This window comes from Callorhinus ursinus, unplaced genomic scaffold (assembly GCF_003265705.2).
Source record: "Callorhinus ursinus isolate GAN/ISIS: 27379988/994484 unplaced genomic scaffold, GSC_fseal_2.0 scaffold57, whole genome shotgun sequence".
Lineage (NCBI taxonomy): Eukaryota > Metazoa > Chordata > Mammalia > Carnivora > Otariidae > Callorhinus > Callorhinus ursinus.
This window is the reverse complement of record NW_027397119.1, coordinates 8140522-8167283: the sequence shown is the minus strand read 5'-3', so window position 1 is coordinate 8167283 and position 26762 is coordinate 8140522. Positions and strand designations below refer to the sequence as shown.

The following is a 26762-nucleotide window of genomic DNA, read 5'->3' as shown; positions in this document are numbered from 1 at the left end:
ACCAATGAACTTCAGCTTAAAGCTCTTAAAAGACCTTTTCACAACCCCCTTTTCCACACCTGGAGAAGGAAAGTCAGAAGAGGACGCAATACAAACAGGAGCGGTTTCCCTATTTCTAGGGAATTTTCAGCAGATTCCCCAGTATCTACTGTATCGGGAAAGTGAGAACCATTTAGGGTAGGGTAGCCATGGAGGTATTACTGGCCTCAGGCTTGTTTCCTTCCTTCTCTTTGCTATTGAAATCTTTTGCTTTGATTTCAGTAAGACACCCCACTTCTGCTGACGCCGGATTCTGCAGCCACCTCTCTCTCGTCTCCATGCAGGGCGCGGGAACACGTTTTGGAACGAGCAGAGCGGGTGAGCACAAGAACCCGCGAGGTTCAATGGGGAATCAGTCCCATCCACCGTCTCCAGGCTTCGGAGCCCGCCCGGCCCAGACTACAAATCCCAGGAGACGCCGCTGAGGGACGGCGCGTTCCAGTGATCCTTCCCTCACTCTCCCGGAGAGTGGAGACAAAGGTTCCGTTGGCAGCGCACTGCGGGTTGGTTTATTTTTCTACGGCGGTGACGGAGGTTGGAAGCCCGGCCGACAGCAGGCGGAGGCGTCAGGAGGCGGAATCCTCCTGTCCGGAGCACTGGGGTGGGGAGGGGGGCGGGGAGGAGGGAAGCGGGGCCACGGGCCGCGAACCGAGCCGCCCGGACAGAGCAGGCTAAGGAGATGGAAGGCGACGGGGTGCCGTGGGGGAGCGAGCCCGTCTCGGGTCCCGGCCCGGGCGGCGGCGGATTGATCCGCGAGCTGTGCCGGGGCTTCGGCCGCTACCGCCGGTACCTGGGCCGGCTGCGGCAGAACCTGCGCGAAACCCAGAAGTTCTTCCGCGACATCAAGTGCTCCCACAGCCACAGTTGTCCCTCCTCCCCCACGGGCGGCGGCGGGGCCGAGCGCGGCCCTGCCGGCGACGTCGCCGAGCCCGGGCTGCAGGCGGGTAAGGAGGTCAGCGGCGGCGGAGACAGGGCTGGAGGGAGCAGCTGGAGGGCGGACCGCACCCCTGTCCCTGCAAAACAAGCCGGGAAGGGGCGGAAAGTGGGAGAAGGGCAGCGTGGCGGGGCCGCGGGGCCTGGGCCGGTCGGGTCGGCGAGGCCGTGGGCGGGCATCCCTCGGGGCGGGGTTGGGCGAGGGGCGCCAGGGGCCGCCCCGAACTCCGGGAGCGGGCTCCGGGGCCCCGGGTCAGCAGGCCGTGCGTAGGGGCCGGGGTCCCCCGAGGAGCGGGGAGGGTGGCTCTGAGTGGGGGGTGGGCCGCTGTGGTCGGAGACCCGCTTAGGGATGGAGGAGTGGACAGGCAGAGGAAGAGTAGCAGGCAGGGTGCCCCTGGAGCCCGAGGAGGCCAGGGAACTGGAGTGGATTGTGTGTGTTGTGCGCGTGTGTGTGGTTTTGTGCAATGTTTTTGCACCAATCGCGAGGCAACTCTGTGAAGAAGCAGGAATGTACTCTAAATGGGGCTGGGGTCGCTGAAGCAAATATGTGTCTGATGGGTGCCAGCGAGTTGCCTGAGAGGTTGCTCGTGCTTATGGTGAAGAAGTTAGAGAGGGAGGGTTGGGTTTTTTGGTGGTGGGGGTGGTGGGGGTGGTGCTGGTGCTGAGACTTATTGCCTTGCTTCTCCCTGGGATGTGCTAGAGTTCCTAAAGCACTTAGAATCGTGCAGGGGCTTTAATCTTTTCTAATTTCTCGCTTCATTTTCAAATGCTCTTGGTGGGGAACCGGAGGGTTTGTTAAGTACTCTGTCTAATTAGGAAATAGATTGGAAGGGAGAAGGGACTGGCGTCCTATGTGGACAAGTACCCTGGAGCCAACATAGCAAATAAGTCAGTGGGTTTAATGTAGTGATTCTCAAACTTAAGTGTGCACTAAAACCAAATTAGCATGAAAAATGTCTCATGCTCTACCCCACAGATAGAGTAGGTCTCATGGGTGGATCCTGAGAATCTAAACATGAAATGCCTCTGGGGATTCTGTTGGAAGTGGTCTGCAAACACACTTTGGGAAGCACAAATTAGTTGCTGATAGCACATTTGAACAGGAGGCTCAGAACAGAATGAATTGTTCAACTCTTCAGAGTTTGTGTGTTGGGTCCTGCATTTCCAAAGTTGCATGTTTGATATCCTAAATTTGTCTGAGACTCCAGAAATGGTGACCAAAGTAAGATAATAAGATTCTGATATGATCTTAAATGATACTGTTCCATTTAGTTGGCCTGGATGTAATAAACATGGGAGGAAAGGCATGATAGCTTTTTTGGAGTTGTGGTTTTGACATGTGTGCCCAGAGATTTGCTGTTCTGAAAATGGACCTACCTACAGAGGCTGTCAGAACTGGCAAGAAGGACTAATGTTTTCAGAGATGATCCTCAGAATGTGTACTTTCACCCTCTCCCCCCGAGCAGTGCTTTCTAGCAGCTTCCCTGCTCACAAGTTTTTCTTATAGCTTACCTCAAAGAGTCCTCTATTGCTGTTACTTTATAACAACTATTTATTTTAGAATCACTACTGAAAAAACAGAGAGATGGAGGTTTTCAAGGCACTTTGACGCGGTCTTGTTTTTATTCTTTAAAAGCCAAGTTAAGAAAGACAGATGTACCCTTTGTATTTTGCCTCATTGGCTTTTCTAGTTGACTGCATCATGAACTAATCTTTGCATATTGTATTTAACTAATTCTCTTCACACTCTGGAGTCTGTCCATCTGAAATAAAAACCAGGGTAGGGTGCAGATGACTGGACTGGGAACAATTTGATTTTGTTCCATAAAATGCTTCCATTCTTTTCAGTATGGAGAGTTTTGTCCTTGGAGGTGAAAATGAGCTGATATCAGGGAAGATTAGTGAGGTGGCACTTACTATTTATATTTTGGGAATGCCATTTTCCCAGCTGTTTAGGTAACTGTGTTAGAAAGTAGAAACCACTCCTTAAAAGACAACTAGCTCTTGTTTTCTCCTTTTACAGGCTATCTGTGCAAGGTCAAGTTCACTCAGAGATTGTCTCAACTTTCTTTTGTGAATGTTGGTTTCTGAATAGGAACTTGGAATATTAAGAGAAGGAACACTCAAAAAAAATTTTTTATTCCCTTTATCTAACCAACCCCTACCCACCTCCCCTCTGGCAACCACAAGTTCTGTTTTGTTTGTCCCTTTTTTTTTCTCTGCCCATTTCTTTTGTTTCTTCAGTTCCACATATGAGTGAAAGAAACAGTCAATTCCTAACCTAACAAACCTCTAGAAGTTTTGTGTTTTTTTTTTTTTTTTAAGATTTTATTTATTTATTCGAGAGAGAGAGGGAGCTTGCACAAGTCGGGGGAGCGTTTGAGGGACAAGCGGACTTCCCGTTGAGCAAGGAGCCCGCCATGGGACTCGATCCCAGACTGGGATCATGACCTGAGCGGAAGGTAGATGCTTAACTGACTGAGCCACCCGGGCGCCCCCTCTAGAAGGTTTTAATCATCATTTCAGAGTGGAAGTGTACTTCTAGGGTGGAGGTAGTATAGTATTTGAGCAACTGAAGATCATCGATTAACTCCAGATTTTTATTATATCACTTTTAACCACAAAGGAGATGGGAAGGACCCCAGAATAATGCTTTCTTCTTAATTTTGACAGTTTTGTATTCGTTGGAGTCAGTTTAGAGAGTATATAACATACATGATGTTTCAGGAACTAAAAAGTACGTGTGCCTGGCCCGTACAAAGTAAACTGAATTACAAGTGAAATTTCTTTAATTCCATTCCTCCCCTGCTGCCCAAATCATTGGCCTTCTTTTCACCAAACTCCAGAAGATGAGTTAATTTTCCAGCTTCAGAAGTAATGAGAAAAAGACTTTGAAAACTTCTTTGAAAAAAGTCAGAATGGAGTGTTACAAAGTAGCAGAGGGAAAAGTATTTTTCTTGTTTTGTGATCCAACAGAGTTCTTAGCTGTTGTAACATATCATAAACGTTTGAAGACATTGGGATGAGTTGGAATGCTTGCCTCTGTGCTGCATTCCTTCAGTCCTGTTTCCACTCCTTAGTATCTGGATGACCTTGGGCACATCACAACTGTGCTGTGCCAGTTTCCTCATCTGGAATCGGAGATTCCGACAGTAGTGCTTGCCCTTAGGGTTGTTGGGAGTTAATATATGGTAATGTGTATGTTTAGAATAGTGCCTGTTACCGTGCTGTGTGGGTATTATAGGTAGGTCATATTATTCCATAGTTATTCAGTAAACATTTAAGTGTCTGGTATAGGGGACAAAGAGTCAAATAAAGACATTGGCCTTCACCTTAGGCTAGTGGGAAGCAGTCTTTCCCTTCTATACTTTTCTCCTAAAAAAGAAAAAAGAATTATAATTATCATCATTACAGTGCACCTATTATTTGTTTCTGTTGGAGGAGGGATGAAAAGGACTAGGTAGACCTGAAGTCCGTCCTCCTAGAAAGAGACAGTCTGACTTCAACCATATACATAGGCAGCACCTAAAGCAGAACAATGGCGGAGAGCTAAGGTATGGCTAGATTATAGGCATTTTATGGGAGTTACAATTCTTAGATTTTTATAGCTTTTTGCCTTTGGTTAGCAAACAGCTTAGTTTCTCCGACATTCTTCGCCTTCTTTTTTTCACACCTAGTATAAACTGGTTGCCAGAATTTAAAAGAAGAGGAAAAGCACTACTGCACTTATTTGAAATAGACATTTTTCTTGGACTCCTTAGACGGAAATCGGTATAGGTAATTAAGTGGCAGAGTGACATCTGGGGAAGAGACAGAAAACTGGGGAGAAAGGAGGTTGTTTACAGCCTGGTTTCATGGGGCTGCCTTCTTACCCGGCTGCGTGGTGGGAAGTCAGGTTGTGGGGTGAAACAGCCAGAGACTGGGACAGGTGTGCTTTCTAGAAAGTAGTTTGCCCTGATCTGTTTTGGCTCTTCGGTATAACCTCTGCAGGGATGGTCCTGTAATTGTGGTTCTTACCTATGACTTTTATTACCCCAAGCATATCGAAAACTTTTGCTTTCTCTCTCAATTTTCTTCCTGTATGGAAGCGGTGATAGTGGTTGAAAAGCAAGCACAAGCATTGGAATCAGACCTGGGTTTCCTGTTGTAGTTCAGCCTCTCCTTCACAGTGTGACTTGGGCAAGTTGCTCAACCTCGTTGAGTCTTGGCTTCTTCCTATGTGAAATGGTAGTGGTATGAAATGCTATATATCGTATGATTCCATCTGTGTGAAATGCCCAGAATAGACGAATTCATAAAGATAGTAGGTATGTTAGTGATTGCCAGCGAATGAGGAGAGAGGAAAATGCGGAGTGACTGCTAATGGGTGTGGGATTTCTTTAGGGAGAATGAAAATGTTCTGGAACTAGATTGTGGTGATGGGTGCACAGCTTTGTGAATATGCTAAAAAAGACTGAATTATACACTTTAAAAGGGTGAATTGTATCTAAATACATACATACATACATAAAATGGGAGTGCTAATGTCTGTCTCCCAAAGTTGTTGTGACATTTAGAGATGATCTACTTTAAAGCACTTAGCGCAGGCATATAGTTAGCGCTAAGTAGATGTGGCTGTTTGAGTGTGTGTACGTATGTAGTTGGTGAGCACTAGATTAGGAGGTTGGAGCATGGTGGGTTGGGGGAAGAATAAGAGGAGCAGAAAGATGGAATGTGGGACAGAACAGTTTTGAGCTGGAGCCAGATTCAGCCCCGCGTCGCTAAACTCCCCAGTCCAGTTCTGCTTCTGTGATTCCTTCCTTGTTTTCTGACCTGGCCATGAGAATATAAAATGCACCCTGGCAATGGAGAGATTTTGTTACAAATGAGTCATAGCCCAGCTATGGAGCCATAATTGACTTCAGTGGGAGACTTTATCTGATTGAATTGAGAATAATATGACTCTACCTACCCTAGCCTCATACTCGTTTCTAGTCCCCAACATTTAGGACACCCAGCCCTCCTTTGCTGATTTTGCTACCTCCCATACCCTGGGAGGAGCCTGGGAGGAAGCCCCCCACCCTCCCATCCCCAAACACAATGGCTCTTTGCACCTTTACTTTTATCAGACTCTCCCTTCCTGGGATAATCTGTTTCCCATGGCACAGGGCAGCCCACTATGAAAAGGCTTGGATAATTTTGCCTGCCTTTAGAAGAAAAGATGTAATTACCTTTAAGATGTGCCGTGCGTGTAGTTTAGTCTGAAATGTCATCACTGATTTCAATACATTTAGTTCTTCAGCCTTGGAAGTGGTTTTTAAGGAAAGCATGGATTTAAACAAAAATCCATTCTGGTTTGTAAATTTTGTTTTGCTCTGTCCACTTTCCCAGCACCTCCTTTTATTTCTCTATGCTTCTCTTCTCCATCTCATTTCCTGCATTAAATGTACTTCTCAAAAACGGTCTTTTGAAAATAAAACCTCAAGAAATATGTTGTTGAAGTAAAGGGAAATGTGAATTTCACCTTGTACCTTTTGCTCAATTCCTGTAGGTTCTGGACATACAGAACATGCTTTTGTATATATGTTGTTTTGTTTGTATGATTGCTATGGATGTATTTGTTTTATCCCGCTTACTAGATAGTGAACCCTTAAGGCTAAAGGCTGTGTTTTATTCATCTTTGTATCCCCTGCAATGCCTGCCATAGTGCTTTATATATAGTAGGCAAATAAAATACCTGTTAGGGGCACCTGGGTGGCTCAGTCGTTAAGCATCTGCCTTCGGCTCAGGTCATGGTCCCAGAGTCCTGGGATCGAGCCTCACATTGGGCTCCCAGCTCAGCGGGGAGCCTGCTTTTCCCTCTCCCACTCCCCCTGCTTGTGTTCCCTCTCTTGCTGTGTCTCTCTCTGTCAAATAAATAAAATCTTTAAAAAATATATAAATACCTGCTAAATTATTTCCATGGCTGGTAGATATTGGAATGACGTTTTTTTTCCACTTCAGAAGGACGTTTCCTCTCCATAAAAGATAGGGATTTTTGTAAATTTGCCCACATTTTACTAGCTGGACCCCTAAAAAAGAACAGTGATGCATTTGAGAGATGACTGACTAGGCTGGGTTGCATTCTGTGCTGATACCCAAATGATTTTCATGCCCCAAAGAATGAGTTGCATGCAATCCCAGTATGGCGGAGCATCACCATGGTAAGGGAAATAAATCCTTAATATTCATTCACTCAACAAATCTTTATTAATGCCTGATTCAGTAGTGGGCACAGGATACGCAATGGTGAACCACCGTCCCACTAGCTGATATTATTACAAGTTGATGTTATGGAAAGAAGGATTAGTGTTTCATCATGTTCCCTCTAGAGGATTGTCTACAAATTGGTTATCTACTTAACTCTTACCTGTCTTTGAGGGCATGGGATAAGGCATATGGGAAGTTGTAAGATTAAATGACATTGTCAGAAAGAGGAGTTGAGATGCTTTACTAACTTTCTGACAGAGTTCAGAAAAATTAGCCCCAGTCTGTCTTTGATGGAGTAATTGTGATTGTCTTGTTTGTATGGCTCAAAAGCAGAATGCAATCACAAAGATTGTTGTTAGAGTGGCTTTCATCTTCCTAGCTTCTCTCAGAGCTTACTCAGAGGGAAGCCAGCAGGAAGAATATGAGGTGTGTGGGTGGGTGCATGTGGTTATCTCCCTAACAGTGTTAAGACCTAAGGTGAGTTTGGTGTAGGAAAATAGTTCACCTCTAGGGATGAAGGGCTCTGCTTCTTACACAGCGCAGGGAGTCTGGTGGTGGTATTCATAGCCAGGGTATAGAGTGAGTCCACGTGGAAGATGCAGTCTTTCTTGACTCTCAAAGGTTGGTCTGGAGTCCCCCGTAGGATTTCCAGTCTAAGTCTAGGCCACCCCATGCTTTGAAGATGGATTCAATTCTTTGCCAAATGAGGATCCTGGAATCTGACACCTTAATGAAGAACAGATGTAGCTGTGGTGGAGCTAGGTGCCCCTTGCTCAGAGCTATCTCTGAGAAAGTCCCCTTAGATAGGATACTCTTCCAAAGTCCAAACCAAAACTCTCTGAAGCAAAGTTGGCCAGAGCATGGGGACTCCTTGTGTCGCCTGTGGCCCCTGGTTGAAGTGCCCATCACATGCAGCGCTTTCTGTCTTCTTTAGCAGGCAGTGTGAATGGTGTGGACTGTTCCCCCAGCCTTGGGCCATGCGGCTGTGGGAGCCTTTTGACCACAGCTCTCTTTGGAGTTGGGCTTTGTAATGTGCTTCCGTTCCCTGGGGTGGTGTTCTCTGGGCAGGAAGATGGGAAGTAGGACTTGAGGATTGTTTTGCTTTTCACTTGTCTAATGAATAATGCCTCAAAACTATCCCGAAGAATGATGATAGGTTATATACTCATAAAAGCCTTTGATTAAAAAAAACACACACACACACAAAACTCACATTTAAAAAAAAAAATGCTTTTATCCCTTGTCTTTAATCAGATGTTAAAAAAAAAGTCCAACTTTAGCTTCATCAGATTAAGAACTTTAGTGCCTTATTTATGCTGGACATATTTTATAGCTTAGTGGTTTTTACCCTTTCCAGTTGATGTAATGGGGAGAAAATTACATTTCCCAGGATTTTTTTTTTTTTTAATCAAGCCAAACTTTCCAGAGCAAAGACTAAGGCCCTGTCATAAATGCAGTTAGATTCAAGACTAATTTGAATAAAAGCTCACTCTTTATTTAATTAGAGGGATAGTGTCTGAGCCCATATGGAGTGTATTTTTTAAGAATATTGTGTACAACATACTATAGCCTTAACTTTTTAAAGAGTTATTTATTTATTTGAGAGAGAAAGAGAATCCTAAGCAGACTCCCCGTTGAGTGCAGAGCCTGAACAGGGCTCAATTCCCCTCTGAGATCATGACCTGAGCAGAAACCGAGTCAAAGGTTTGATTGAGCCACCCAGACACCCCCCCAATTTTTTAAAAGATTTATTTATTTATTTATTTGAGAGAGAGAGAGAGAGAGAGAGCCGGGGGGAGGGGCAGAGGGAGAGAGAGAGAATCTCCCCGCCGAGCGTGAAGCCCTGTGGGGGGGGGCTTGATCCCACACCGCTGAGATCATGACCTGAGCCGAAACCAAGAGCCAGACACTTACCCACTGAGTCACCCAGTTGCCCCTAGCTTTAACTTTTAATATTATGGAGATATGTAGGTGCAAGGGGCAATGTAGGGGGAAAATAGCCAGTAGGAGAAAAGTCGTTCATACTCCTCCTCTTCTGGCGTACAAGACCCCACTGGGGGAGCCTGTTTCAATTTTTCCTGAGTGAGTGATTGGCCTCCTCTGCAACCTCTTATTCCATGGAGAGAAATGGAGGAGTTCTGCTGCCCCAACTTGGAAACGTCCTTTGTAACTATGGGATACAAGTAGTTACATGGTATGAAGAGGTGGAGAGGTGTTCCCTACTGCTGAGTAATCAGAAGGGACTTCTGCAAGCGATGCAAAGTCATGCAGCTTCTGGTGGTTTCTCATTCAATGCACTGGATACTTACAGGTAATTTTTAGCAGCTCCTGTCCTGGAGCATGTTTGTGTGTGCTGCTTAGCCTTGAGGATTTGGGTTCTAAGTCTGCTCCTGAACTGCCTACTTAGATGAGTGCCTTGAACTCCCCAGACAGAACCGCCCACAGTACACTATCTCAGGAAGGTAGAGGAGAGAGGAGGTGATGTGCCAGGCAAAAGGAGGGGCAGTGAGGAAACAGTTCCTATTTCAGTTCTGTTAGGGCTGTATTTGATGTGTTTTTTACCTGTTGGGTTTTTTGTCAAGTAAAATTCTCTTTCCATCTCCTTTCCTGTGAGATCCAGAACTGGGTACACTTTGCTGGGTATCCTTCTGGCTCATTAAAAAAAAAAAAAATTCCTTTGAAATAATTTCAAATTTACATAAATGTTGCCAGAACAGTGTAAAGAACTTCCCTACCCACCTCAGGCAGATTCCCCAGTTGTTAACATTTTATTGCTTTTGCACTTGCTGATGTTCGTGGGTGTGCTCTAAATCTCTCTCTCTCTTCCTCTATTATATCTGTTTCTCTGAACCTTTTGAAAACAGACTGTTGATAGGTGGTCTTCTCTCCTCTAAGCACTCCAGTGTGCCATTGTCCCCAGCAAGGACTTGCTTCTACATACCAGCGCGCAACTCCCCAAGTCAGGGCATGAACAGTGATGCGGTGCCACCATCCAGTGCACGGGCCCCACTCACATTTTGCCAACTGTCCCAAGAATGGCTCTTTTTCTTTCTGATCCAGGATCCTGCCCAGCAACACATGTTGCGTTAGCTGTCATGTGTCTTCGGACTCCCCGAATGTGTAACAGGCCCTCGGCCTCTCCTTGGCATTTAGATCTTGGACAGGTTTAAAGAGTAGGCTTTATATTCCATAGGAGGACCCTCAACCTGGATCTGCCTGTTGTTTCCTCACGACTAGACTCGGTCCTGAGCTTTTAGCAAGACGAGGCATGGAAATGATGGAATGTGCATCACATCGGGGTACTTGGTGCCAATAACCCCCATCCCTGGAGATGTTAAGCTTTATCACTGGTTGTGTTGCTGTCGTCTAGGTCTCTTCACTTTAAGTCACCATCTTTTCCCTTTGCAGTTGATTAGTCTTTAGTGGGAGGTGTTCTAAGATTTTGCTGAGAATCCCATTCCTGAAAACACCTCCCTCCGCTAGACCTTAGCACCCATTCACAACTCCCACCTGGCTCAGTGGGATTTTCATATCTATCATCCTTCTGTATTTCTGAGTTGGTATTCCATGGTAAGGAAGAGTTTTCCTTTTCCTTTCTTTGCTTAGCAGTTTATTCAGTTTTTTCAATGGATTATAATCCCTTACTATTATTTAAGAACATTTTTATGCCTGATTGTCCCTGATTTGGTCAGTGATCCCCTCCCCCCCCCACCCCAGGTTCCTCTGTCCTTTTAACCCATTCCCATCATGGAGTCATTCTTAATGGTTATTCAGTGTAAGAGGCTCCCAAGGGACAGAAGCTAAGCCATCTCTGGAGCTTGGGATTGGCTTTGTTGGTGGAGCTCCTTCCATCTCTGCATCCCATAAGCTACAGCTGCCCACTGCCTTTCTGTTCCCTCTGCAGCGCCACCGGCCTCAGCAGCGGTTTTGCCTGGAAGGGAGCTTGTCAGCAGGCTGCTGAGTTTGGGCTCTGCATTTCAGGGCTCCCACGGTGTGGAAGCTTCCAGGGCTGGCCCTCTCCCTCTTCCAGGTGCCAGTACAATCTTCTTCTTAAAAAAATCATAAGAGACCTTAACATGACCTCCAGGTAGGATAAGTTACTGACATTTCTGCCAGCTCGACTTTTCAGCTTTCGAGAAGAGCTTTGGCTACTTGAGAACATTTCAGTCTCTAATCTCCAAAACCATTCCCGTTCCACCACAATGTACTTGTCCGACTTGGTCCTAAGGATTCTGAAAACCAGACTACCTGGGCATATGTTTTCCTTAAATTCTCCTGGGCTCCTAATGTCTCCCCTGTAATTCAGAAGCCTTTAAATTGAGCTGACAGTCAGAGCTTGTTTGGGAATGATAAATAAATGTTTCGTGGAAGAATTCTTTCTCTCAGCTCCTGGGATTTTTGTACCTCAGTAGAAAATTCTTCTACAGTAGTAGAAAAATTTTCTATGGTAGTAGAAAAACCATATGACATTCATTTCTCAACTTAGGAGTTTGTCTTTTTCTTTACTCTTGGCACATGTAGTTCTTAAGAAATAAAAATGTCTCACTGCTTATTTGTGGAAATGCATATTTATGTCACTGATTACCTGAGCGAATTATTAAATCCTCCCATAAAATCCTGTGCATGTCACTCACTTTCAGAGAGGACTACAAGTTCACTGTTAAAAGCGAGGTAAACAAACTGGACCCAGTAGAGGGAAGTCCTCGGGTGCCAGGAACAAGGCTTGCAGTAGTGACTATCGGGATCTAAATTGACTATGAAGCCCCACCAACTGTGTGAGTTTTAATAGTATGAGAAGGCCACGGTAGAGTCCTGTTCACCTCCGTTCACCTACTCCATACCATGCCTTCCTTACGTTGGCCATGCCCTGGCCTTCACTCACCTCTCCAGTGTGTATTAGTGATGGGAATGGAAAACAGGCAAGGAGTGTGCATTGACATAGATCCATTGCCATTACTCCAGAAACAATTTAAATAAAGTATCCTAATGGGTCACTAGAGACATAAAAGGTCGTTAGCATTTCTTCCCTCCAATTCTTCCTTTTTATAATAGTCTTAACCTCAAATGCAAAGGATAATACAAGCTGATAAGAGGAGCATGAAAAATTTCTCTGAAAATTTATTTTTGTTTTGTTTTTTTTTAAGATTTATTTATTGTTTTAGAGTGTGCATGTGGGGGTGGGGGGAGGGGCAGGAGGAGAGGGAGAATCTCAAGCAGACCCTATGCTGAGCGTGGAGCCCGACATGGGACTCGATCCCACAATCCTGAGATCATGACCTGAGCCAAAATCAAGAGTTGGATGCTCAACTGATTGAGCCACCCAGGCACCCCCCCCCCAACCTTTTCTTTTAGAAAGGGACTCTAGAGATCTTGGGCAGAATAACAACTTTCTTTAAAAAATGTGCACCAGCTAGTGGTACTAATGTGTTTTTTTTCCCCAGGCTTTATTTATTCCTCATGATTTTGAGAGAGTTTTTGACAGTTTTCATAGAGACTCCGTCAGTCTGCTTTAAATTGGGTTCCTGGGGTACAGAGCCCACCTGAGGATTCTTTCCCCCTCCCTCTGCTAGAGCTCTCTCTCTCTCAAATAAATAAATAAATCTTAAAAAAAAAATAAATTGGCGTCCTGCAATCACCAAATTGTGTTTGGCTCCAAACTGGGAAAAATGTGGTAGTGGGTGCAGGGGAGGAAAATTTCTCCTCTGTCCTTCTGGAGTCTCCAGCTGGGCCTAAGAAACTGATGTAAGCGGGTACACAAGAGAAAAGCATACACATTTTATTACGTTTTACATGTACGTGGAGTTGCCATGAGAGATGAAGACACAAAGAAGCAGAGCTGAACATTTATATACTGAATTGGACAAAGAGAAGTAAGTTATGAAAATGTGACAAGATAGAGGGGCTAGGCAGTTCCTAGTGGCAAAGTGACTAGGAAGATAAGGGTTAGTGTAACAAGGCTTATTTGTACTGATTTTCCTTGGCCTTGACTCCAGGTCTCTGGTGATAAGAATGTTCCTTTACTTCTGGTATAGGGAGTTCATCATCCAGATGGGGGTTTTATCTCCTGCTTTCAGGAAGAAAAAGGGGAGGAGGTCAGAATGCCCTTCTTATAGTGCTGTGTGTCAAGTCCCTTGAGCTCAAAATATCCTTTTGGATGACATATTCTGAGGCTCTTCACGGACCCTGTTTACCACCAGGTATTGAGCTGGCCCCCTGAGACCTAGGTCTAGCTCCTGCACTGTCCCGTGTTCCATCTCTTATTTGCTTCGATAAATGGAGAAACATGGGCTCTGCTTTGTTTTGTTTTTCAAGCTGCTGGTTCCTCGTTTGTAAATGGGGATAATAATAGTCCTTGTCTGGTAGAATTGTGAGCATTAAATGAGATGAGGCAAATAAAGAGATGTACTTAGGAAGGGCTTAGTAAATGTAACTGTGGGGAGGAAAATACTTCTTCCTTTGCCCTTCTAGGTTCTTGGCCAAGACACCTCTGTGATAAAAAGACACATTAACAGGAGAAAAACAAACAGGTTTAATAATGTGTATACCTCCTATATGCATGTTTTTTCTCCAGGAAGAACTCTCCAAAAAGGTCCATGCCACCACCTTAAACATCATCTCCAGCTAGAGACAAAGATGTTGGGGGTAGGGAGTCAGTTATGGGAGGTTACCAGGAGGAGCGCTGTGAACAAGGGTAAACGTTATGCCTTAAGATAAGGGTTTCTAGAGATTTAGACTCATCTTTCCCTTCCTGGTACAGAGAGGGAGACGCCCTTGCAAATGGAGATTTCCCTTGTACTACTGCAAGTGTCAGTGTTTCTTATAAAAGGGTAACTTGTGCTCAGTTTTTAGAGCTTCACCTGTGTCTGCTGTTTATTTAAAAATAACTAGCTTAAAATAGCATGCCAAAGAGGCATATCTTGGAGTGGTATATTTTGCTCCTCTTTGTGATGGAAAACAAATAAACAAAATGGGTTGCTACTGTAGATGCTTTTCTCCTCCCCCTTCTAGTTGGAAACCTTTGTTTAGAAGTAACCCTAATCAAGATGATCTGTATTTAAGAAGCATCCAGAAAAATAAATAAATAAATAAGAGCCTTGGCTTGCACTTAAGACCATTTGAGTCGCATTTCCCTGTAGCTAATGTTGGCAGGGTTATTGTGCTCCAGCTGAGAAGCCCTGCTGGTCCCTTCTGGCAGCCCCAGATGCAGATGCTGTTATATTAATTACAAAAGAAAACCTGATTAACTCGGAAGTCCTTAAACTGTCAGCAAGGCAGCTGCTCACGCTCTGGAGCAGGTCTTCTTCCTCCCTCCTACTGTCAGGCCACAGTTTGGAATCTCTTTTTTTAGAGAGCTGCTGAGACTGCACTCTCTCTAGGTCCTCGGAGCCCCTGGCTAGTTCAGTGAACTTTTTGATCTGCTGTTATAGTAGTCCAGGGAGAGCTTGCATGATTAAATTCACAGATAATTTAAGATAAAAACAACCAGCCCAGCCACTCATCCCCCTCAACTGTTCGTCTTGCACCAGTTAAAACCTGATGGCGTCCTGGAATTTTAGAACTGGAAAGATGTTAACGATGATGTCATGCACTTCCCTGAGTTCACAGATGAGAAATCCAAGGCTGAGGAAACTCAAGTGAATTGCCAAGTCACAGAGCTGATGAGCAGTGGAGCCTGGGATTCACAATCTCTGCCCTCCTCCCTCTGCTTTTCCTCTTGCTGCACTCTTCCTTCCCTGGACCCTTTGCCCTTGGAGAGGCAGTGAGGGAACCGATCTAGTGTTGACTTTCTGTCCCGACCGTGCCCTTGTTCAAATCTGGTAGACCTATGTCGGAGATCAGTGGAAAAGCTCAAGATTAGTGGCAGAAGTGAAGCACTTGAATAGTGACGTATTGAACAACAGATGGCGATACTCATATTGAAGATTTTATGCAGTCCACTAGTTGCCTGGAGAACCCCAGCAGGACAGTGCATGGAAACAAAACACCAGCCCCCTCTCCCATTGCACTGGTCTCTATGGTGGTATGAGCCTAGCTAGTTTATTTGTAGTGGCTGTTTTTGTCACTACAGAGATGGAGGGGAGAGTGATCATTTGGGTCAGATGATTAATGGGGTGTGTCTGCTGTGGTTTTGGCAGAGGCAGCATGTTTTACTGGCTTTCCTATAGTTGACACTTTGTCTCAGAGGTTTTTGTGATCTCGCCCTCTGGTCCTGAAAAATGATGAGTTGGTTTTAGTTCTCTGTTATCCACTTTCCACGCTCATTTAGGTTTCTTTTTATCATGTGTCAACTTTTGTGGTAGGAGTTATGGAGGCCGTCAGCGTGAGCTTACACCTGGAGCCTCTCTGAGCATCTGAGCAGCACTGGGAAAAGAGGAAGGGATGGAAAGTATGGCTGAGAGTGATTCCAGCTGGTGAATCTGTCTTTCTCACAGCTCAGGCTGACACCATTGTAGTTCATTTCTGCGCGGTGAAGGGGGAGGTCCTCTTCTGTTGTCCACATCCACCCTCTGCGTTGAAATGAAGGTTTTTAGGAACGACGGTTGCCCCTGGGCTTTCCTGAGTACTTAGTGGAGCTACTTACAGCTTTTGGTAGATAATTCTCCATAGTAAATGGATTCTTACACAGAGCAAACAAGCACATAACTTGAGTCCTTGCTAATTGTCAGTCACTGGGTTAGGTGTTGAGGATACAGAGAGAAATGTGATGGTCCTTCTTGCTTTCAGTCATTATAAACAGATAACCAGAATAGACTGTGATAAGTGTTGTTGAGTTGGGAACAAGATACAAAGGGACTCAGGACTAGCCCGTTGCTACTTGCTCAGTGCACATACAAGCAATTGGCTACGTCCCCTTCCTTTTATTTATTTATTTGAAAGATTTTATTTTGAAGTAATCTCTACACTCAATGTGGGGTTTGAACTCACAACCTCAAGATCAAGAGTTGCCTGCTGTACCGACTGAGCCAGCCAGGCACCCCTGTCCCCTTGCTTTTAGATTGTGGGTCAAAGGTTAGACCAGTGGTCTGGTGTGTTACGCTCGGGCTTGGTTAATGCCTTGCACACAGTTAGGCACTCTGTTACCACTCCTTGCTTTTTCGAAGGAACCCATCTCTTTCCCAGGAGAGTTGATTTCCTTATCTTGGTGTCCCGATGTACACACACAGGCCAGGTGTTGGGCTTACAGACAGACACGGAAGGAAGGGCTTAATGAAACGCACAGAGGGGTTTGGGCGAAAGCAAAACCTTCTTGAAACCTTTTGGTGGTGCCGTTTGTGGACGGGAAGGGGGTTTGAGGATTTGTAACAGAATAGATAGAGGCTGAAGCAGAAGAGCCTCTTAAATCAGACCTCCCTTACACGGACGAAATAAACAGCTTACGAATGGCTTAACAGGTCACGCACGGTGAAGTGACTAAATCTAAAGTGAATACTTTTCAGCTGGTGCCACACAAAATTCAATAAAGGTGTATTTGGCCCAGAGATCAGCCTTCTTCCGGCCTAAGAACTCCGGGTCTGTGCCTTTCTGAACAAGCTCAGGGGTTGCCTGAATCATAGACAGGAGCAGGCACTGGGACCGAACAGGTCGGGAATGATTGCATTCAGAATCTGAGAGGTTCAGGTCAATGAATTTCTGGTTCCTTTTCCCAGGCAGAGGTTTCTGCCCCTTTAAGAAGCTTTTTGTTCTCTCTTGAACGATACTTGGTGTGTTTGTGGAAGCTTGCCATTTACATGAGCGTGGTTGTCCTGAGTGGATGTTTCTGAGATAGATCACATTCCTCCTAGATTTACCCGGATTTTCTCCTAACAGGCAGTTCTTCCCTTTGTCTTACTCAACGCCTTGTCCTCTGTAAACTGAAGGAATGTGTCTTGATCAGGAGTTACTGATCCTCACCGATCACCCGAAGTTATATGAGAACGGACAGGGCAGCTGGGATGCTGTCACCAGCTATCAGAGGGACGAACTGGAAAAGATTCTAGAACTAAGGCAAACTTGAATAACATTTTATTTTGATGTACGCATATGTAAAGATTAGCTCTCTCTCACATACACAGAGAAGATTAGTTCACACATTTAGTTATAAAAGATGTCACAGATGAGGAAAGTAACAAGCTAAAACTGCAGATGGTAGAGCCATTTAAAAGGGCCTTCTGTGTGCAAGTATTAGGTGTTCTGTCACGAAGGTTTTCATTTTGACATCTTCAGGTACAGTTTCTCCTTGGATTCATGTCCTAGTTTGTATAGTCTTCTCTGGCTCTGCCAATTTAAGGATCTCGAGATTGTGGTGGAGTCCTGTTGTACTCCTTGGGCTGGCCCTGCACTGCATGCAAAAGGAGTGGGTAAGGATCAGGTCCCTGCCACCTTTCTAGGTAGAGACACCTGCTCTGGGGACAAGCCAGGAAGGGGACTCCTGTTCGATCTTTGAAGAGCCTTTTCTGGCTGAGATGTTTTCCTGGTGTCTCGTCCAACCAAGAGCTTCCTGGAAATTGCTTCCCTAGGGCCCTGCCGTCCTGACTGGGTCTCTGGGAAAGTCTCTGTCTACCCCTCCTCACTGTCTCTCTGTACTCCTTTCTCCTCCACCCTCCCCTTCCCCAACCAGGCCAGCTGAGCTGCATCGCCTTCCCACCTAAGGAAGAGAAGTACCTCCAGCAGGTTGTGGACTGCCTTCCCTGCATCTTGATCCTCGGCCAGGATTGTAATGTCAAGTGCCAGCTGCTGAACCTGCTGTTGGGGGTGCAGGTGCTTCCCACGGCCAGGCTGGGCAGTGAGGAGAACTGTAAGCTTCGGCGCCTCCGCTTCACCTATGGGACTCAGACTCGGGTCAGCCTGGCGCTCCCTGGCCAGTACGAACTAGTGCACACGCTGGTTGCTCACCAGGGCAACTGGGAGACCATCCCTGAGGAGGACCTGGAGGTCCAAGACGATGGTGAGGACGCCGCCCCTGTTTTAGCCGAACTGGAGGTGACGATGCACCACGCTCTCTTACAGGTACCAGTCTCATATTTATACAATTGCATACATATATACCAGCTTTTCCTGTATTTGAGCTTTCTCACAGAGCGATTTGGCAACATACAGTCTTGGCTCTGAGCATCAGCTGATAGAGCACATAACCTAGGAAGTTGAAAAACAGACAAGGCCTTAGCAGTGCCTGTCCGGAAGTCTGCTACCACGTGGCAGGAGCCTGAGCAATTTGCTTATCTCCTTGCCCCCCATCTCCCTTTCTACGATAGAAGGGATGTGCTGCTTGCATCTCGACAGACTTTTACAGAGTAATTATGATCAGGGCCAGAAATCCTTTTCCATTTCTCGGCAGGAAGGCATGGCTAGAATTGTCTCCAGCCATCCCTTTCTAAAAGGAATGCTAAGATGATGGATTATTAATGCCCTTACTCGAGTTGAGACCGAGTAAAGAATTTTATGAGTTTTTCCTTAGACCTAGCCATTATTTACTAAGTGGGACAGAGCATGTCTCCTACTTTCTAAGGAACTGGAGAACCTGAGGACAGGTCTGGCTCAGTGTAAGGAGATACGGAGATCCCGTCATCATGAAGGATATCTTCTTGGCTTCTCTCTTAAAGTAAACTCCCGAGAGAGCACAGCTCTTGCGGTGACTTCCAAGAGGTCATATCGACTATCTGGTACTCATTTCTCCACTTAGGAAGGACTCAACTCTGGTGCTAGGCTTCCTGTCCTGCTCTATAAGCTGGGACCGGGCTATGTGATTAGACCGAGTGGGATCCACAAAGAATGTGACTGTGTCAGGGGTCAGGAGTGGGTAAGATGAAAATGCAGACCTGCTCGGAACAGAGAGTCCCATCACCTTGATTAGCCGTGCCAGGAAGGAAGGGCTAGTTTAGCAGGACTAGGAAGTTTTGTTTCTTCTTTCTTATAATCTCTGCACCTACCCCTGTTCTGAAAGGCCTGATCTCCCAGTCAATGAATGAGTCTGGTTGTGGCCATGGCCTTTGACACTCTAGAAGTAGAAACTGTCATCTTATTTCCTTCCAGAGACTACATTTCTTTTATCTTGATAAATGCTAGAGGGGCTATGTACACAAGCCAGCACTTTCTCTGAGCAGAGTTTCATCAGTGGCTTTCCTCTGTTTTCAGACCAAGAGCTCACACTCCTTAGGTCCAGGATGCTGAGAGGGTTCTTGCATAACTCTGACCGCAGCTCTGACAGTAATCCTTGTTTATTAACTGAGGCTGCTTGGTTGACCGTGAACTTCTTCACAGTTCATAAGTGTTTGAGCCACACACAATCTCTCTGTGATATACTGGCCCGATCTGGTTCCTTCAGGTTCCAGGGGTTCAGTGGCTTTCAAACTTTTCTAGAATTTCATTCACTGGGTCATCTGGCTGGCTCAGTTGGTAGAGCATGCTACTCTTGATCTTGGGGTTGTGACTTTGAGCCCCACATTGGGTGTAGAGATTACTTAAAAATATTTATATATATGGGGGCGCCTGGGTGGCTCAGTCATTAAGTGTCTGCCTTCGGCTCAGGTCATGGTCCCAGGGTCCTGGGATCAAGCCCCGCATTGGGCTCCCTGCTCCGCGGGAAGCCTGCTTCTCCCTCTCCCACTCCCCCTGCTTGTGTTCCCTCTCTTGCTGTCTCTCTCTGTCAAATAAATAAATAAAATCTTAAAAAAAGAGAGAACGTCCTGCCCCTTCTTTAAAAAAAAATACACATATACATATATATACACATATATAAAGAATTTCACTGTAAGAAATAACATTTTGTATCAGGACCTAGTACATATATACACGTATACTTTTTTTTTAAATTTTTTTATTGTTATGTTAATCACCATATATTACATCATTAGTTTTTGGTGCAGTGTTCCATGATTCATTGTTTGTTCATAACACCCAGTGCTCCATGCAGAACGTGCCCTCCTCAATACCCATCACCAGGATAACCCATCCCCCTCCCCCCCTCCCCTCTAGAACCCTCAGTTTGTTTTTCAGAGTCCATCATCTCTCATGGTTCGTCTCCCCCTCTGACATACTCCCCTTTTCTTCCTCTCCTGTTCACGCATACTTTTTTTTAAAGATTTTATTTATTTATTTGGGAGAGAGAGAGAGAAAACACAAGCAGAGGGAAGGGGTAGAGGGAGAAGCAGACTCCCCGCTGAGCAGAGAGCCTGACGCAGGACTCAGTCCCAGGACCCTGGGATCATGACCTGAGCCGAAGACAGATGCCCAACCGACTGAGCCACCGAAGTGTCCCTACACACATAGAAATAACATTTCATGAAACAATACTTTTACTTTTTGTAAAACACACTATCGTCTTCTCTTTTCTATTTGATTTCATTTTTTAAAACTGATGGTAGCAACCCACTAAATTGATGCTGTGAGCTGCTACACTCTAACCTGCAGCTTAAAAAACACTGTTAAATAGCTGGTCTGACTGCTATTGGTCAGGTGGCAGTTCTTCCTGTTCTTGCCTTTTAAAAACAATCTTGGACTGTGAACAGAGCCATGTGCAGGAGAGGCACATGACTGGATTGATTTCTCTGGGTCCCTTCATTTTTTTGGCTTTAATTTTTAATGCTCATTTACTTTTGTTGCATGAATTGAGGCAGTTTGAGCAAGTGCCAGGCAGGAAAGTGAGAGCCGTCCCCCGTGCGCACAGCGGAGTGCACCCTCACTGGGGAGAGCTCGCCTGGTTGCTCCCGACATGGGCTAAGCACTCCACTGAGGTAACAGGTGAGGGGGGGCTACTTGGTTGGGAAGTGGAGGTACCAAATCAGCTTTCTCTCTCCACAGGTGAAATATGTGTTTTCTTTCTTGAGGAATACTCTCTTGTCTTGAGGAATTCTCTAGCCTCTTGCATTCTGTTTCATGTGGTTTGTGAGGCTTCCTTAGCCCTTGTTTTTCCGGATCTGCTTTATTCTCCAGTGGTTTTGATGTAGAAATAACAACGGACCCCAACGGTTCTAAGTTTGGAACCCCTTGATGCCATGCCTCAGGTGTCCTTAGGAGCCCTTGTGGAGCTCAGGCCCTGCTGGGCCACCACAGTCAGGCTCCTGGCTTCATTGCATTTGTGGCCTCGGTTTCAGGAGCTCACTGCTGGGGGCGCTTCCCAGTTACCTTGAAGATTTGTGTGCCGGTGAAAAAGATCTTTTTGTTTAGCTCCAGTTATATTTAGGACCAGTGAGTTAGCTCCAAACAGCCCTTCCATTTGGTTTGCAAAGGGGCTGGTAAAGAAAGGAAAACTTGGCTCAAGGAAACCAAGACTGAATTAGGGGAAATGAGTTATTCATTTTCAACTGTCAGATTAGCAAAGCAGAGTTTCCCCTACCCTCTTATACAATGGTCATTCTTCTAATATGGTGCTTTAAAGTCCTCATAAATTAGCCACTTTCAGTGTGTTCCAGAATAGGCTGACCCACATGGACCCACAGTGCTTGGTATTCCCACCTTTTTAGCTCTGGGTCCCCTGAGATTCTCAGAGGAACAACATCAAACTGTTAGTTTCCGTAACCTCTGTTATTGTTAAAACATAGTAATTTTCCCATTGGCAACACATTTCACCAGGTCTGTCTCCACTCACACGCCTCCCCTTCTCTACCCTCCCCTGCTGTGTGGCATGCATACCCCCACCTCCTCTCATCAGTCCGGGGGAACACGGCTGTCTGCTTTGGAGTTGCCTCAGTCTGGGGTGTGTGTGTGTGTGTGTGTGTGTGTGTGTGTGTGTGTGTGTATTTTTCCTGTGAACACCTATGAGAAAAGGAGTAGCAAGGAGCCAAGAGGATTAAACTCTTGCAGTCTGAGGTGGGACTCCTGCAGCCTGGCCGGTGTTTCACTCGTGGTGGTGCTGACAGAGCTTTCGGTTCTTCTGCTGGCCTGTTTATCTCCACCCTTTGGACAAACGTACGTGTTGCCTGACGGCCAGACTGCCACACGCGGACACAGTCATTGGCTCAGGATGGTGTCTGATGGGGTATCTTTCCTGGGGAACTGAGGTGGACTATAATGTTTCCAGGAGAGGTCTGATGACTTGCAATAAACTTTATTTTTAACTCTAACCAGTTGGAGTAGTCAGTCTCAGTCAATCGCTAGCAATGGAAATCTATTTTTAATATCATACAGACCCAGGTGTTTTTAATTTCTCAGCAGTTAACACTTTCACAACCCAAAATCATTAAAGGATTTTACTTAAAAATAACAAAAGTTTCTGCAAAATTTTAGCCCCCAAATTTACTAAATACTGTTTGTTGCTAGAAAACTAGCTTCTCTCAATTTTTGTCTCGTTTTTGGCATTTATGATGATGCCTTATAAAACTAAATCTTTTGTGTGTGGTTCAGGTTTACTTAGATACCATATCTTATCTTGAATGTCTCTAGATTGAAAGATAACAGTTGATTTGTAACAAAACGGAAAGAAGGCTGGGTAAAGGTCCTCAGGGCAAAAAGATAATCGTTAGGGGGAGATAGTATATGGAATTGGGTCAAAAATGGCCATTCTAAGGAAAAAGACCCAAAGTTGGGATAACATGTATAAGATGGAGAATGGCACTCTGGAGATAAAATTACAGTAAAGAAACCATGATTTTATGGGGCAAAGAAAAAGGGGAACTAAAGTGTTATCTTAAAGAAGGGTATCAGAAGTCCAGGCAAATGCGAAAATATAAATTCTTTCTAGGCAGCGAGCCTGTACCCTTCATATTTAACATCTCTCTTGCCTCTCCCCTAACACACTAACAGGTGTAGTGGAATGTAAGCATCCTGCATATCTGCATGTGTTGCTCTTGGCCAAGAAACCTGCAAATACCTAGTGCAGTGTAATTTACCTATTGAGGATGGTGGGTGGTTTAGAGGCAAGTTTTTTTTTTTAATCCCCATGCTCACTAAGATAAAAGTAAAAAGAATAGCTTGAATCTGAGGCTGTTTTCTCAGTTCACCACCAGGATTCATTTGTGGCCTTCCAAGGTTAGCTCTTGGGGAGAAAATCTGGCAGAGATTATAGTCTTAATCTTCCTCTTTTGTCTCTTTTCTAGAATCCCATCTACCTCTTTTTTTTTTTTTTTTAAGATTTTATTTATTTGTCAGAGAGAGAGGGAGAGAGAGCACAGGCAGGAGAAGAGGGAGAAGCAAGCTCTCCACCGAGCAGGGAGCCCGATGTGGGGCTCGATCCCAGGACCCTGGAATCATGACTGAGCTGAAGACAGACTCTCAACTGACTGAGCCACCCAGCCCCCTGCCCCCTTTCTTACACCCAGAGGCTTCCCTGTTTTCACTATGTCAAAGATCTGTGTGTGTTTCACCTGGAGTCGAGGATGGTGGGGATTGGGAATTCAGAGACTCAGGGGTTGAAAGTACTGTCACCAGGCAGAAACTCTGTTGTTTGGGCTATTAAAAATGTTCTCTTTTTTGACTTCTTTCATGGTATCTCAACCAGTCCCTGCAAGTTTGTTTCATGGCAGAGCCTTTCCTTCGTAGGATATACTTTTTAACCTGGAACACTAGAATTGTCAGGATCCCTAAAGTTATCTTGTCCATCCTTTATTCATCTTTCAGAACTTGCCCAACATCAGCCCAGACAGTTGCTGACAAACCGTGGACATTCAGTAACTGTTAAAGTGTGCTCTTTGTGGTCAGGCGGACCTGGATTTACATCCTGGCTTTGTCAGTTCACTGACCAGGTGACTGGGCTGGTTCCATCTTGTGCAAGATGGGGGTAGCGATCCATATCTTCTAGGACTGGTGGGAGGCCTCAGTGAGAGGGTGTGTGTGAGGACTTAGCACAGTGTCTGGCACGGAGTAAGCCAGTTCCCTCCTCCCTTTGAATGTATTAATCAGCATCCTTGAGAAGAGAATTTCCCCCTCTCTCAGTCACCAATCCCTTCCCTGACAGCCATGGTGGAAGGCCTTCCTTTTGTCAAACATCTAAGTCCTTCTGGTTCCAACTTACTTATTGTCATTATTCTGCTCCAGTTAGACACAGAGTTCTTCATCATTCATTTTAGAGGTTCTTTTGTAATGGAAGAAGAGAAAGATGTTATTAAAAGCTAAATAAGACAAAAGTTAAAGTTATAAAGTTAAAAGGTAAAGTTTTCCCTTCTGCCTTCTCTCTTCTCCATTCTACTACTTCATCTCTCTGCTTTGATGAATCTAGTAAGTGACAAGAGAATAAAGCTTCAGATTCCTGCTTTTGTCTGTATCTCTGGGTACTGGATGTTTGAATAGCTGCAAGGTAGATTGCATAGAGGCTATTCAGTATGTATTCAGCCAGATATTTTCTACAATGTAACAAGAACGGAGAGGTATTTTCCTTAATATGTAATTAACGTTTAAGAATGATCCTTCTGGGAATCACGTAGAAATGAAGAAGAATCAACCTGTGTAAAAACAAACAGGAAAAACCTCTGGACTGCCCCATGAGAATGACGTGGGAGGTGAATGGACAGTAAAGGTAGGTAGGTAGATATGGGGACAGGGATTGAGGTCGAGACGGGATTTGTTGCTGAGCTTGGGCAGAGCTATGTTACATAGGCGTGTACTTCTTTTCGGTGTGATGTGAACCTGAGGCTTCAGAACTGTAGAGAAAGTGAAGACCTTTGTGACCTTCCTGAGAGCATGGCTGTCTTCTGCTTGAACCATCAGTTAGTATACTCATTCTTGGCCAGAACTGAGTTTCAGGGATGTGCCAGGAGCTGTAAGAGCCAGTGTTCTTAGGAAGTGGTCAGGCTTCTTCAGTGATTGAGCCATTTCTTGGCATTTAACACAGTATCATCTTACACCAAAGACAAAACCTAAGCTGGTGTTTGCAGAGTAACACTCTCCTGTTCATTCTCTTGATCTTGCAGAGAAAACTGATGGTTAGCACACCAACTTCTATCGATTCTGTAGATTTGTGCAGAACTCATTCTACAAGAGAAGTCTCTTTAGGAATTCACTGTGACTCCCAGTGGGAATTTTGGGGATACTCTCATTATTCCCTGAGATTCTTTTTCCCTGATTGAGTTAGGAGCAAAATGCTTACTCACTGCTTTATTCTTGGAGTAGAGGCAAACAGAAATCAGAGCTAAATGTATGGGATATGGGTTGAAAGATAGGAAATTTTACATATGATTATTGAAAATGGTTTTGAGCAGGTAGTGAAGGCCTCATTTATTCATCCATTCATTCCACATGTATTTGTTGGATGCTCACAAAGTGCCAAGTGCCATTCTAGGTCCTAGGAAGGCAGATAGCCTTCCACGAAACCATCTGAGGTCAGACTTCCCTCTCAGGGAGCCACAATAGGTCTGGCTCCTCCTCTATATATTACTGATGACTTTTTTCACTCCCTCTCTCCAGGAGACAGTGCTGGCTTCCCTTTTTGTTTATAACTGTCAGAGATGAGTCATCCCTTCACCGTAAGTGTCACAGAATCACACAGCACATTCCAGCCTGGTTTGTGTTGCTGCCAGGATGTCAGGCAGGCAGCTCTTTCTGCCTCTCTCCCGCACGCACGGTCATCGGCGCGGTGAGACTACCTGGGGAATGGAGGAGAGAGAGAGCATCGTACTTGTTGTCTATCCATTTTTGTTTAGTACAGGATATATTTAGGAGTGGACAACTTCTTCCTATTTGCCAGTATATCAGGTGGTATCTACCATTAGAAAGCCCTGAAGCCTTTAAAAAATGAATTTGCACCTGTGAGCAAATGAAGTCAGCAGTCTCCTAGGAAGGATATTGGTTCTGCAAGTGGACCCCACAGCTTTTGGTTTTCTTGCACACACAAAATGGTTCTTTGAGGAAACCCTGTGAATTTATTTTAGAATTTAGAATAAACAAGCAAACAAAATTATTCCTGACGATTTTCAAAGAACTCTTACTTTGGTTTTGCATATTTAGGCTTTTTTCTCATGATATTCCTGTAATAAGTTTGGTTGGTTTATATCTTTCAAAATGCATATATTTAAGAGAGGTTTGCAACTTTAAAATACATATTTTTAAAAACATGTTCACCTGTAATTCTCTATCTTACTATAACTTTTCATTTCTTGGGATTCTCTCCTAGTCTTTATTAAATTATTATATGTATTATAATGTTGGTATTTAGGCATTTGTGTGTTCTACTCTAAGCCATAAAAGTTCTTACCCACTTTTTGAATATGCCTCATGAAGTGATTCATACTCCAGCATTGTGACTCAGTGTAGTGAAGGGGGTTTGTCTTGAACAGTGGGGTGAGTGTCAACTAGTCTACCGACCAGAAAACATTTCATGCAATTCAAGGCATAGATGAAATAGCAGATCTCTTTTTGGCCTAGACTTGGATGGAAAGTAGCCGGATTTTCAGTGTTTGCTCAAATTAGAAATGGTGAGATGCTAAAAGCACTTTTAGCTTTAGAGAGTTCAGAGTGGCCAAATAATAGTTTTGTGATCTACCTGAGAATTAAACTTGCTAATTCTTTATTAGGGAAGATGAGATCTTTGTAAAACTTTTCTGGGGATGGGAGATCTCTCTCTCTCTTACACACACACACACACACACACACACAGTACAAGAAATAATAGGCTGGCATTTCCCAGCCCTTTCTTATCTAGGCAAGGAGATCAAAAA

At 44.8% G+C, this 26762-nt stretch overlaps 1 protein-coding gene across 1 annotated transcript in view; it reads left to right on the top strand.

Annotated features, from left to right (window-relative positions):
* The first annotated feature begins 162 nt into the window (after positions 1-162).
* Positions 163-26762, top strand: part of DSTYK (dual serine/threonine and tyrosine protein kinase) — a 48055-nt gene continuing 21455 nt past the window's right edge. Inside the window, exons 1-2 of the mRNA XM_025855172.2 lie at positions 163-983; positions 17798-18186. Coding sequence (XP_025710957.1) covers positions 719-983; positions 17798-18186 — 654 coding nt within the window. The 5' untranslated portion in view covers positions 163-718. The remainder of the gene's footprint in view (positions 984-17797; positions 18187-26762) is intronic.